This window comes from Pempheris klunzingeri, chromosome 19 (assembly GCF_042242105.1).
Source record: "Pempheris klunzingeri isolate RE-2024b chromosome 19, fPemKlu1.hap1, whole genome shotgun sequence".
In the NCBI taxonomy this organism is placed as follows: domain Eukaryota; kingdom Metazoa; phylum Chordata; class Actinopteri; order Acropomatiformes; family Pempheridae; genus Pempheris; species Pempheris klunzingeri.
Window position 1 is genome coordinate 9,563,004 of NC_092030.1, and position 13,044 is coordinate 9,576,047.

General features: G+C 43.3%; 1 protein-coding gene across 1 annotated transcript in view; it reads left to right on the forward strand.

Moving 5' to 3' along the window:
• The first annotated feature begins 1,696 nt into the window (after positions 1–1,696).
• nrg1 (neuregulin 1) overlaps positions 1,697–13,044 on the forward strand; it is a 50,678-nt gene continuing 39,330 nt past the window's right edge. The window contains exons 1-2 of the mRNA XM_070851037.1: positions 1,697–2,393; positions 11,188–11,326. Of these exons, the coding sequence (XP_070707138.1) occupies positions 1,697–2,393; positions 11,188–11,326 (836 nt within the window). The remainder of the gene's footprint in view (positions 2,394–11,187; positions 11,327–13,044) is intronic.

Here is a 13,044-nt window from a genome sequence, read left to right on the forward strand (position 1 = left end):
TATCTTGTTTAAACCCTGCCTCCACAAGAAGATTTTGGATTGTCCTCATTGCCTGTTACCCTACGTGGTTGGGGGTTGGGGAGTTAATTTTATTGGTGGTCTGGGGGCTTTCTTGCACTCTGCCAGAGAAAATGTGAGGTTTATGATCAATATCCACAGTTACCATCCATTGTAATATATATGAGAAATTGGATACCAAAATAAATGCTGGAAGTATGACTAAGGAATCTGGAGCAGTCAGTAGTTTAGTAGTAGTTCAGTCATTAAGAAAATATTCAAAATAAGTTAATTTAATAATTAGGCAACCTTCCTCCAAAAAATGATTCACAGCCTTCCAGTGATATTCCACTATTGAGCATCCAGTTGCAACCATCTTGATTACTATAGGCTTTTATTCATAATAATTTGAAAATAATTTGTCACAATATCATTATATTACTAATAACGATAGCAATGTTTTCAGTCTAAGTCACATTAAGCCATAAGAGTGTGACAGTGACCCAGCATTCTAAATCAGGACCCTGAAAATGAAGCAGATAAATGCATTATTATCCACTGTATTATTTACACGTATGCTTTTTCTGTGCAATTGATGTTTTCATTATCTGTTTTATTATGTTATTAAACTAATGATTGCAAATACTCAAGAAGAGTCGAACACAATGGCTGCATCCTCTTGGGGTGGGTCATATGTCTGCTTCCCTGGCTCCGTCCCCTTGACAAAAAACACACCCTTTGGTATCAGCATAATCAATGGGGAGTGGTGCTGGAGGGGGTGGCTACTGCAGTTTGCCTGCCTGTGATTCGCTGACATACCTTCTAATTGGATCAAGTAGGAACTTGCTTAGCTGGATGCTTTGTGCTGGGATTGGGAGCAGCCTGTAAAGAGCGCGCTGACACACCACCAGACAGGAAGAGAGGCAGAGAGGGAGGAGGCCAAAGACTGCCCTGCTCACCACTTGGAGAGAGAAGATTGAGAGAGGAGGGGTGAAAGAAAAAGGGGAGTATTCCGTCTTCTTTGCCCTTCTGTGCTACTGCAGCCCCCCCCCCCCCTCCCTCTCCCTCTCTCTGTGATTCTCTTTCTCTCTCTTTCCCCTTACTCATCTGTTTCTGTGGCTGCACTGAGAGGAAGGGCACCTGCCGCTCCCTGATGATTCAGCCTTTCAGCTACTTGGAACTCCACAGACAAGACAGCATGTCCCTCCTGCCACTGCAGTGCCTGGCCATCCTGTCGTTTGCACTACAGCTACTGCAACTGCAGCTGGCCTGTCAAGTCGACACCGTCACTTCTGTCCAAGTGCTCAGGTGAGTGAGCGCTACTATTCCAACACTACTCACTAGTGGATCATGCAGAACATTAGCGGAATCTGATTCTCTGGCAATCTTTTTTGATTTTTTCTGCAGCAAATTTGATGATTCTATTTATAGACTCATGATTGTGTTTCCTGTGAGAAAGCATGAGTGAGGAACTGCTTTCCCTCGTGAGCAAGAGGCTGTCTACATACCTCACAGGCTGTTAACAAGATTCAGATTCAAGATTCTGAAGGGTATTTTTACCTCCTTCTGAAATCCCAGGTTTGACTCTGTGGCCTCATGATGGAAAACATACTTGATGAGACGGGTGACAGACAGCCACTGTGGGATGCTCGGAGTTAATAGTTGAGGTGTTCAGAGACCCTTCATCCCCTTTGAAAAGATGACGGAGGGAATGGAGGACTTCCCTGCAGGGCCAGCCCCCCCCCTTAGATCGGCCTCCCCCACCAGCTCTACTGTTGATACTGGACAAATCCCCAAGGAGAAACCAGAGGAGTCAGAAGCAGCTGGCCAGAGTGGGGAGGAGGGTGCAGAGGAAACTGCAGAGGGAGGTGGTGGCGATGATGGGGAGCATTTGGGAATTGTGGCCTTGCCGGGGCCCTGCTGTGTGTGCATAGAGATGGAACAGATTAACAATTGCCTGCACTCGGAGAAAATCTGCATTCTGCCCATCCTTGCCTGTCTGCTTAGCTTAGCTCTCTGCACAGCTGGCCTCAAATGGGTCTTTGTGGATAAGATCTTTGAGTATGAACCACCCACACACTTAGATCCTAAACGCATTGGACAGGACCCAATTATAATATCAGTTGACCGCACACTGGGACTAACTATGTCGATTCCTCATTTATCTCCATCTACTGGCTCCTTGTCCACCACCATCGCCATTACCCCAGGACGTCCTGAAATTATAGTAGAAGAAAAATCTACGCAAGCACCGTATGTGCCTCAGTCGCCACGAGTGACTCAGTCTGATCCCTCTGTTACACTGAAGTACAACGCTGAACGTTCCACCTTACCAAAACAGACTGCCCACCCTCAGACCACACAGGAATTAAACGACATCATCGTTCCAACTATCTGTAAGTACCCAACACTTTTCTTTGAGACAGGATGTCCTTTGTTCCAAAACGGGCCTGTAACATGATGATATACTGTAGGGTGTAATTATGGGCAGAGATTACCTTGGGCTGTGATTTTCATTACTGTAAAGACAAGCTAGGTGTTTTTATAGAGAGAATTCAGAGGGTTTTTTTTTTTTCTGTTTCATCATTTTGTAAATGCTGTCAACTGTGTCAGGAAGTATCTGGACTTCACCTGAAAGCAGACAGGCACGTTGTGACTCGCAGAGTGTAGCACAGAGGCCCATGACTAAGCCTCTGAGCTATTGTTACATAGATACGTGTGCAGGAAAACATTTCTACCGCCCCCCCAATGACTAGTTTCTGACATTCACTCCCTCCTCTTCAAGTGTTAATAATCCCTGAGATAATACCACAATGATTTAGGCACACTACAAAAAGATTGAATGTCTTTAAGATATTTAGAATGTATGGAAGATCCCTAAAATGTGTGGATGCACATTTACATTCATGTGAAAATCAATGAATGTGATGCACAAACTCAAACTCCAGGCTATGATACATGGAGACTTCCTGTTTTCTGCTTGTGCTCCATTTCAAGGTCAGAGCCTGCTGCAGGCTAATTGATGCCCCCTCCATCTCTCCACCGCAGGGATAAACAACCCACTAATACTGTGACTGCCAGCGACTCGCCACCATGACGTTTCTGCTGTAGTCACATCACTATGATTTATTACAGTGTATCTGGGTTAGCTAATCTATGATGATGGTGATTGGTCTGAGTCAGTTTTGAACTAATACCTCACTGAAGGAATACACTGCTGTCTTAATCAACACCATGAATCAGTAGTCTGTTTGAGTAACTACCTGTGACTAAGAGCTATAATCGCACAGTGGGCAAATGTTTGGTACTACTTACCTGCTAACAAAAGTACTGAAACATTTGGGCACATTGATGTTGTAAAGGAAAAGTCCTTACCTGCTACTTCAGATGGTGGAATTCCTTGCAGCAGTAAGTGGTCGTGCATTTCAACAAATGCACATGATTGTGTTTGCTGGTGGGAAGCCACTGAGAGATCAATGGGTATCAAGCAAGAACAAGCATGGACTTGTCCTAAACCTCTCTTACTTTTTTCTGTTACGCTTGTTTTTATGTAGTTAATATCTTGTTATCCTGATGAATTCCAGCTGTTCACGAAAAAATACGTGTTGTGACCTTTCGTCATTACCATAATGCAAACCCTTGCACCCCTAAAATTGCCACATGAGGCTACCAGTTCCACTGTGTGTGTTGGCAAGTTTCATTCTCAAAATGTTGTCAAAGAGTAAGAAGAAAAATTTCACACTGCAGGTCTTCTCAGCGCACTAGAAGATAATAGTTGTAGCAGTTTCAGTAGTCATATAAGAGGACTTGAAACAATTCAAAAATATTGATGATATCAAGGTCCCCGTAGCTTACCTGGTAGAGTGCATACCATTAAGGTTTAAATCATCAGAGGTTAAGGTTTGAATCAGGCCTCACCTTTTTTATTGCATGTCATCCCCCCTCTCTCTGTCTCTCACTTGTTCTATGTCAACTACTATCTAATAAAGCAGGAAATGCCAAGAAATCATCTAAAAAAATATGAAAACATTGGTGATATTGTTCTCAAACCATTGCTGTTCTGTGAGTTGACATTAGATACATGCTAAAATGTCTTTCAAAAGCAAAGTGGTCCCTCATGAATATGAGAGATGTCAGCGGGGGTTATCAGGTGGAGATGTTCCTCAAGAGAGTACTAAAATTAGTGAATGCCACAAATTCTCTTAAGTAATTTGTACATGCTACTTAAAAACAAATGTGTTTGTATGATTGGTTCCTGCCTGAGCCACATTGTGTTGTTGATGCGGTAGTAACTCTACCTAGCTGGATGGGGGTTTCAGACATGGTTGTCAGCCTGAAAAGTTTTAAACTTTGTTCAACACATACTATGACCTTGAACCTCCTGCATGTTACCTTCTTTGCTGGAAAAAATCTTTGTTGTAGAGTGTAAAGTAATGTTTGGTGACACCATGTGTCAGGGATGAAGCACATGGCTATCTAACTCCCCTACAGGCTAACTGTGTAGTCACACAGATCGTTTGTTTGATGAACTGATGATGTTTAATGACAACATGTTTTAAGGTCCAAAACCAGCCATTTTATGAAATGTTTACTTACTATCAGTGTATGATATTGTTAAGGGAAATCTTGTAGTTATAGTTAATAAATTGGTTAAGGTATAATTAGGGTTAGGCACCAAAAAAACTTCCTTTTCACCACTTTTAGGTTTATGTGCATGCGCAATGTGTGATTCACATCCTGCTGTTACTTTCATGCTCATAGACAGTTGGTAACAATAACATGTTAACAAACATCAATACAACAACAAAGGCAGAGAAGATGCTCAACAAAGGCAGAGAAGAAGACTTTTACTAACCATAGATCAGATTGTTGTTGTTCTTCACCCTTTGATACATTCCTGGCCTGTTGCAGACCCAGCCTGTCTCTGACCAGCTGCACTAGCTTCTCAACTCCACCAGCTTACAGCAGCCTTCTCCCAAGTGGTCCTCCGACACCACCGCCACCAGCTCCGGTTCTCGTTCCTCCAATTGCTGGAGCTCCGAGTGGGAAACCCTGAGTGTTATGCTGGAGATCTGGAGGGCTGCAATAAATCTTTTCCTCTGAGTGTGTCGTTCGCCAACAACCACTCTACTGTCCAAGCACAGCGTCTGGAGAGGCTGCAGGGGCAAGCAGATCAATGCTCAGTGACTTGACCATGCGCCTCTCTGACAACAGGGAATGCCGCAGCTGGCCGACTCACGAGGGAGCCTGAGCCCATGCAAGTAGGCTGCACCAGCCTCACCAAAGAGGAGTGTTAACGTCGCTGCCAGAAGAACCCCTGCCTCTATTGTGGTCTGTCAGGTCACTCCCTTTCACGGTATCCCCTGTGCCATCCCGTGGTTGCTGCTACCAGAGGGCTTGCACACCCTGGCCACCCTCATAGACTCTGGTTCCGATGTTAGCCTCATAGATGAGGACTTAGCTCAGCAGCTTGGCATCGACCGGATTCCCCTGCCTGACCCTACCAAACGGGTCCATCCTGGGCTGGGGGTCATCCTGCCACCACGTCTGCCTGCTGCTCCCCAGTTGTCTCCCCAATCCAGTTCCTCACCTGACCTCACGGGGGTGCCAGTGGAGTACCTTGACTACAGACAGGTCTTCAGCAAAGCCAAGGCAACTTCTCTGCCTCTTCATTGACCATACGACTGCACCATTGATCTGCAACACGACTCGACCCCTCCACCGCTTGGGCCGCTTGTACTCACTTTCCACTCCCGAGAGAGAGGCCATGGAAACCTTCATCAAGTCTTTGGCAGTAGGTACGTCCTTCATCCTCATCCGCCGGCAATGGATTCTTCTGTAGTGAGAAGAAAGACAAGACCCTTCGCCCCTGCATTGACTATGCTGTTGCTGTCATCCTGGCCCTTGTCGACGATGTGCTCTGGGACATGCTTAACAAGTACATATTCATATATCTGGACGACATCCTGATCTTCTCCAAGACCAAATAGGAAATCATTCATCATGTCCAGGCACTCCTGCTGCAGCTCCTGGAGAACTCTCTCTTTGTTAAAGCCAAGAAGCTGAGTCCTGTCTCCTTCTTGGGCTTCATTGTCGGACAAGGGAGTCTCTAGATGAACCCTGCCAAAGTGTCCACTGTCTCTGCCTGGCCCACTCCTGACTCCCACAAAAAGCTGCAGTGATTCCTGGGGTTCGCTAGAGGTTCAACCAGGGAGACAACATGATGGCCGCCCCACTTACAGCATTGATCTCCTCCAAGGTGCTGTTCCGGTGGTCCTCCTCAGCCAAGGACGCTTTTCAGTCTCTCAAGACTCACATCAGCTCCCATCCTCCAAATGCCTGACCCTGAGAGACAGTTTGTGGTGTAAGTTGCGGCTGTGGCTCAGTGGTAGAGTGGGTCGTCCCTCAATCAGAAGGTCGGGGATTCGATCCCCAGCTCCTAAGGGTCAACATGTCGAAGTGTCCTTGGGCAAGACACTGAACCCCAACTTGCTCCTGAAGCATGGCTTCAGTGTGTGAATGAGTATGAAAGAATAGTCTCCTCCAAATTACATTCCTCCTGTATGAATGATGTGTGAATGGGTGAATGAGGATGTCATGTAAAGCGCTTTGAGTAGTTGAAATAACTAGAAAGGCGCTATACAAATACAGACCATTTACCATTTAAGTTGATGCCTCTAATGTGGGGGTGGGAGAGGTTCTCTCCCAGCGGCTGGCCAAGGACCAGAAGCTTCACCAATGTGTATCTTTATCCAGGAGACGAATCCCTGCTGAGAGGAACTATGATGTCAACAACCGGGAGCTCCTGGCTGTCAAACTCGCACTGGAGGAGTGTCATCACTGGCTGGAGTGGACCAAGGTACCTGTCTTGGTTTGGATCCATAAGAATCTCGAGTACATTCAGACGGCCAAGAGACAACTCCTGACAGGCCAGGTGGTCCCTGTTCCTCACCAGGTTCAACTTCTCTCTCTCTCTCTTGCCGACTGGGGCCCTGCAATGTGAAGCCTGATGCCCTCTCCTGCCAGTTTAGGAGAGGGAGATTCCACCTTGACCCCTAATACCATCCTTCCCTCCTAACCTCATCGCATCCCTTATCTGGGAGACTGAGGATCAAGGGCACAATGGAGGACCAGCCAGGACCCAGCTCTTGTCCCCAGATCTGCCTGTTCATTCCACTACCTCTACTGTCCGACAACTTCCAGTGGGCCCACAGTTCCCAACTCACTTGCCACCCCGGGATCTAGTGGACCAAGGAGGTGATGTAGCAGAGATTCTGGTGGGTTCGTGAGAGGTGCCAGTGCCCCATCGCCCCTGGTCTTACATCTGTCTAGACTTTTTCACCGGTCTGCCACCATCCTGAGGGTGATAGACCGATTGAGTAAGATCGCTCACTTGCACAAAATTCCCTCAACCAAGGAGACAACTGAACTGATGTTACTCCACGTCATTCACCTGCATGGCCTCCCTGTTGACATTTGGCAGGCGGGGGGGGGGGGGGGGGGTGACATTAACTTTCACCCAGTTGACATCATATGCAAATGATCTTGACCTTTAGGTCATCCATCATTCAGCTTTAAATAGATTTAACATAAAGTTGCTAATATTACTCTCTGAATTAGGGATCCCTGTTTGAAGATGCCATTTTGGGAAATGGTACAAAAGTTGAGGAATTTTAGGAGAAATGAGACTGAAGGATGGTCAGAGATTATAATGCTATCATACCAACAGTTTCCAATTTCTGATATTAAATCAGCAGAGACAGAGAAAGTCTGGTAAAGAACAGAATAACAGGAAAATGTTGATCACATCAACGACGTTGATATCTTTTATATATTGAAGCAGTTTTTTTCTTGTCTGATGGTGGGAATGTCTATCCCAGTGGATCTGTCTGGCTCCGGTTGGAGTGCACACTTCAGTCTACCAGTCTAACTGAAAGAATGTCACATTGAATAACAAGATCTGGCCAGTGGATCTTCGATGACACTAATAAGCTGAAAGGACACAGATTTATGTATGAGGGTGACAGCCCCCTGTGAGTGTAAGCTGAGAGAACACCTGACCAGAAAATCTCCTCCTCACTCTAACTATAACCTTAGGGGTTAAGTGGGTCTCCTGGAGAAAACCTGCCTTGGCTTTTGATTGCTGTATCTTACTCATGATTTGCTTTAGCCTGACAATAATAATTTCAGTCATGTTAAGTTGAGTTTAAATTGGCTGCTAACAAAAAATACACAGTACTTACACAATAAGGGAAAGAAATACACAAATACCGGTAAACAACAAATAAAATACAAGAAAAATAACTGAGTGCACTTCCCAAACTGAAATACACCCACAGCTTTGCTCCTTTAGTATGGCAAATAAATAGCCAAATAACCTCACAGCCATCTTATTGTATTGACCTTGGGTAATTTCTAGACATGGAGACATCAAACAGAGACATCCTAATGGAGCATTCAGCGGCAGACTGATATGACCATGATGCACCACAGGATATCCTTTCTTCCTGTGGCGATCAAACTGTAAATCTCATCTACCTCAGGCAGAGAGAGGACAGGAGAGGCATTAGCTGCTGAGGTGGCTCCGGTTTCTATTTCAGCTCTGTTCTGTTGGGTTTGTTTAAATCTTCCTCTTCTCTCTGGAATATAGTGGATAGTGGAATGGATTATAATCATTCCAATCATTCCAATTTCAGATTAATTTTATTGAGTCACCTTTTGTTTCGTAACCATTGTCAATGCTTCCTGTAGATGTTCCACAATAAAGGCTTGTGCCTGCCTTCCCATTAAGTGTGTTGATTGTGAAATATACAGGAAATTATTAGTTAGAAATAATTAATCAAAATAAATAAAATGTAAAAAATATTTGTCCAAACTTCTTTGAACTTTTTTAGACCTGACCATAACTAGCGAGATGCCAAAACGATTTATTAGAAATTAAAATCCAACATTTTATTTGAATATGATGTGAAAGCCTATGTGTATTCAGTGTGTTGAATGTAAACTTGGTGATGTTTTCCCTTTTTCATATCAACAATTGTCTAATTCTCAGTTAGTTGGGGATGATTTTTATTGTGGTGCAGATGTGACAGCTCTGTATACAAGTCAAGCCCTGCCCAAAGAGAACAACCAAAAAAGTGAAAGGGCCTGATGGCTAACCTCCAGCAATATGTCACTGCTCACACTGATCCACCAGAAAAAACTAAAGAAACTAGAGAAATCTGCATTCCTTTCTACGCTCCTTTGCACTCATCAGACATGATTAGGATGAAAAACATCTGCTCTGCTGTGAACTAAAATCCCTCCGCTGTACCTGCATCACTGAGAACTGCACTGACCAGATATTGGAGCTAAACTGGTGTCAACTACCAATATTTACATGGCCACAAAAATAGTTCACGTTCAATAAAGACATGAATGAAATGGAGGTTCTGATTCAATCTTCTTTGTGCTTTGTACACATTCTGAATGTCTTGCACTCCAATATATGTACATCTCTCAGTGGCATAATGTTTTTTCTTATCTCAGTCATTCTTTTACCAGGAACAGTTATCTGAGGTAGCTGCTTGTTGCAGTGCTGAAATTTGCTTTGTAATTCCCCTTACATGTGAGCAAAATTGTTCTCACTGTACCCATTCATCCCCTTTTTGTCTGTGATTTCTGACCTTTTATGTGGTGTGAGGTTGTTTGATATACTGCTGCCTTTGTGCCAGAAAAGAATGTCTCAAAAAGTTTATGTTTACGGTGGAAGCAGTCAACCACAATCTTTCTTGCTTTGCTTGGGGTCCTGGAAGTATACAGGTCTTGGAGTGATGGCAGATTGCAGCCAATCAGCTTCTCAGCAGAGTGAATAATATGCTGCTGTCTGCTCTTGTCCTTGGCAGTGGCATACCAAATGGTGATAAGGGAAGTGAGATAGATGGTGAGGGTGCTGATGCTCAGCTCCCACTTTAAGGTTCTAGGTGATAATGGTGTGACGGAGGGAGGGTGATTGGTGGAGGTCTCTATAGGGTTTACAGTTGGTGATCTGTCTGGGGCCCCTCCAGTAAATGAGAAAATGTCCCTAGTTGATGCTGATTTGATGCTGATATCGCTGAACTTTATTCTCTTACTGTCTAGCTGTTATTCTAGTGCGTTCAGAGTAACAAGCTTAATTACCAATAAGTGGTGTTGCTGTTTTTTCCCTATGGGTTTTGTGTCTCAGGCTACTTACCAGCTGTTTGCAGGGATACCTGTAAATAACCTGTACTCAAGGCTGAAAAAAGTGGTCTACTACCAGCTATGTTTTTTGGGCTATGTTCTCCTAAAAAGTTAAAATTAAACATATGCCAGATAAGACAGTAGAGACAGACAGAGCATAGTGCCCCTTTTAATAAATAAAAAGTTAAGTGTGTATATGCACCCCCCCCCCCCACACACACACACACACACACACTCACACATTATATTTACATATACATTTTAAGTTTGTTGTGTCCCCTTCACTTCTGAAAAAGACTTGTCCTACACACTTGGAAAGAGTAAAAAGTTTTCACAGTGATGTACTCCTGTAAAATGTTTTAGATTTAAAGGAAAACATAATCAAAAATCTATGTTTGGAGTACCAAATACTGTTTGTAAGTAAGTTTGTGAGCAAAAAGTTTTTAGCCTGCTTCTGTGGTGTGCTGTAGTATGTAGTTAGGCTGGACTGACCACAGTTAGATTGGACTCCCATAAACAATAGTAGACTAAGAATAAATAAAGGTTTTTAAATTTCCATGTAAAGTTGTCACTCCACTTTAAGCAGCATAATACACTACCATTGCACACTCATGTTTCAAATACTATTCATCAAAATATGGCTAGATACAGCCTCCATTTGCTTATGTTTTGTGCTAGGTAAGTGTCTTAAGCCATACATTGCTAGAAATGAGTGTTTTGAACATTCTGAACATATGGGTGGAGAGTGTACTAGTGAAGCAGACCTAGTAGCTTGTGACACTTTTTTTATTTGAAGCCAAACTATGTCTCCATTACAATTTATTGAATTGAATCAAACATGACTGCTACTGCCATTTAAGATTCAGGTTTTAAATTCACTGACAGTGAGTGTTTGAGACAGTTTGAAACATAGCTTTTGGTTGGGTACTCCTGTATGGTTTTAGGCTAAGATGTTTCTTGTTACACTATTTTCCATTTTGCCTTCCACAGCTGCCACCAGCACCACCACTACAGTAAAGACCTCCAGTCATGTGACACGCTGCAGTGACAGCCAAAGGAACTACTGTGTTAATGGAGGGGAGTGCTTCACCCTTGAGATCATGCCAGGCAGCACCAAGTTTCTCTGCAGGTATGATGGACAGGTGGTTATAATACTGACCTTGATTCAAGTTTCACACATACACAGACACACAGTGAAACCTGCTGTTGGTGCAGCAAATATTGTATATCTGACAATGACACCTCATTTTTCAAGAGGTACTTGCTACCTGCAATGGACATCCCGGTCAACTTTTAAGCAGATGAAGTTATTTAGATTTTATTTAAGTTAAGTTGTTGATATTATATGTATAAATGCTTAATTTAAAATTCTGACCTCTGAAACTGACGTGATCAGCTGATTGTTTCACCAAAACAAACTCACCATTGGACTTGGACAACTGCCGCAGAGAGTACATTAACAGCAAAATTTAATTTAAGACTTTAAGAGAATTACCACTGTGCTTGTCATTTAAACCAGTGAAAAAGAGGATCAGGCTAAGATTAGATGACAAGCAGCTACAGCCCTATTAAGTAAAATACTAGGAAGCACTTACTTGATAGGAAGGAACCACTTCTTTGGTGCAACCCAGTGGTATGCCACTGGTGGTATGCCATGCTGTCCATGGTGGTGAATGTTTGTGAGTACAAGTCCCACAGCTGATTACCACTCATCAAATACAATGGGCCTGATGCAAGAACATCTAGGAGCTTTAGGAGCTTTCTTGCCCTAAAGCTCATTCATTTTTTCCGAGAAGCTTGCTCAGATGAGTCAGATTGACTAAAATATTCTTAACTAGATAAAATTGTAAAAAATTGTATAAAATAGCTTGTCTCATCCTGATGTATGCCATCTGTTCATGAGGACACCTCATGTATGTCATCTGTTCATGAGGATAGGAAATCTGTTAGCAAGTGAGAAAATTGGTGAATGCCACTTGAATCACTTGTATGTGCTACATAAAAGTCAATCTGTTTAAGTACAAGTGGTTCTAGGAAGAGGCCCATTGACTCCAAGGGCATGGGTAAGTTTGTACGACCATCATGCAAGTGTGTGCCACTGCAGTTTCTTTGTGGAGTACAGAGGATTGAGGGAGACAGTCCTCTAGAGCAGTGTTTCTCAAACTTTTTCAGACCAAGGACCGCTTAACCCATAAAACAAACACTCACGGACCACCTAACTCTAAATAGCCCCAAAACTGTGAAGTCTCCATTATATGCTTCTTCAGTTCATCGCATTTTCTTTCAAAAAAATCCTGTAAGTTTCCACACGTACTCATTGTGTTTAGTTTCCAGATGTTGCTTTAACTTTGCAGGTTTCATAGCCTCGATAGCCAACGATCCTCCTCATGCCAAGTCCAAAAAACCCGAACTGTATGTAGTCACCGTGGTATTTTCGTTTCACCTTAGCAGTGGATTTTCCACATTCTTGTCGAGTTTCACAACTTTGCGACAGGGTCGCTAGTTGTGCCAGTTTCATCTGGTTTTCTTCTGAGTGACCCTGTCCTAAGCCACTGATCCATAATTAACTTTAACATTAGCACAATCCCAAGGTGGGCTAACTGTACACTTCGCACATTCACAAGGTCACGGCAGGTTCACGGTTGTTTTGATGTAAAATAGTTGTGGTGTCACAAACCTGTTCACTGCACTGCTCAAGTCCGACAATGCCACAAAACAGCCAATTCAAATAAGTTTTGATTTTACATACTACGATGCATACTTTTCATATTGAAAACAACACACCTATGCAACATAGTTTGAGTTTGAGAAACACTGTAAATTTGAAAACATGATAAGTTACCTTGC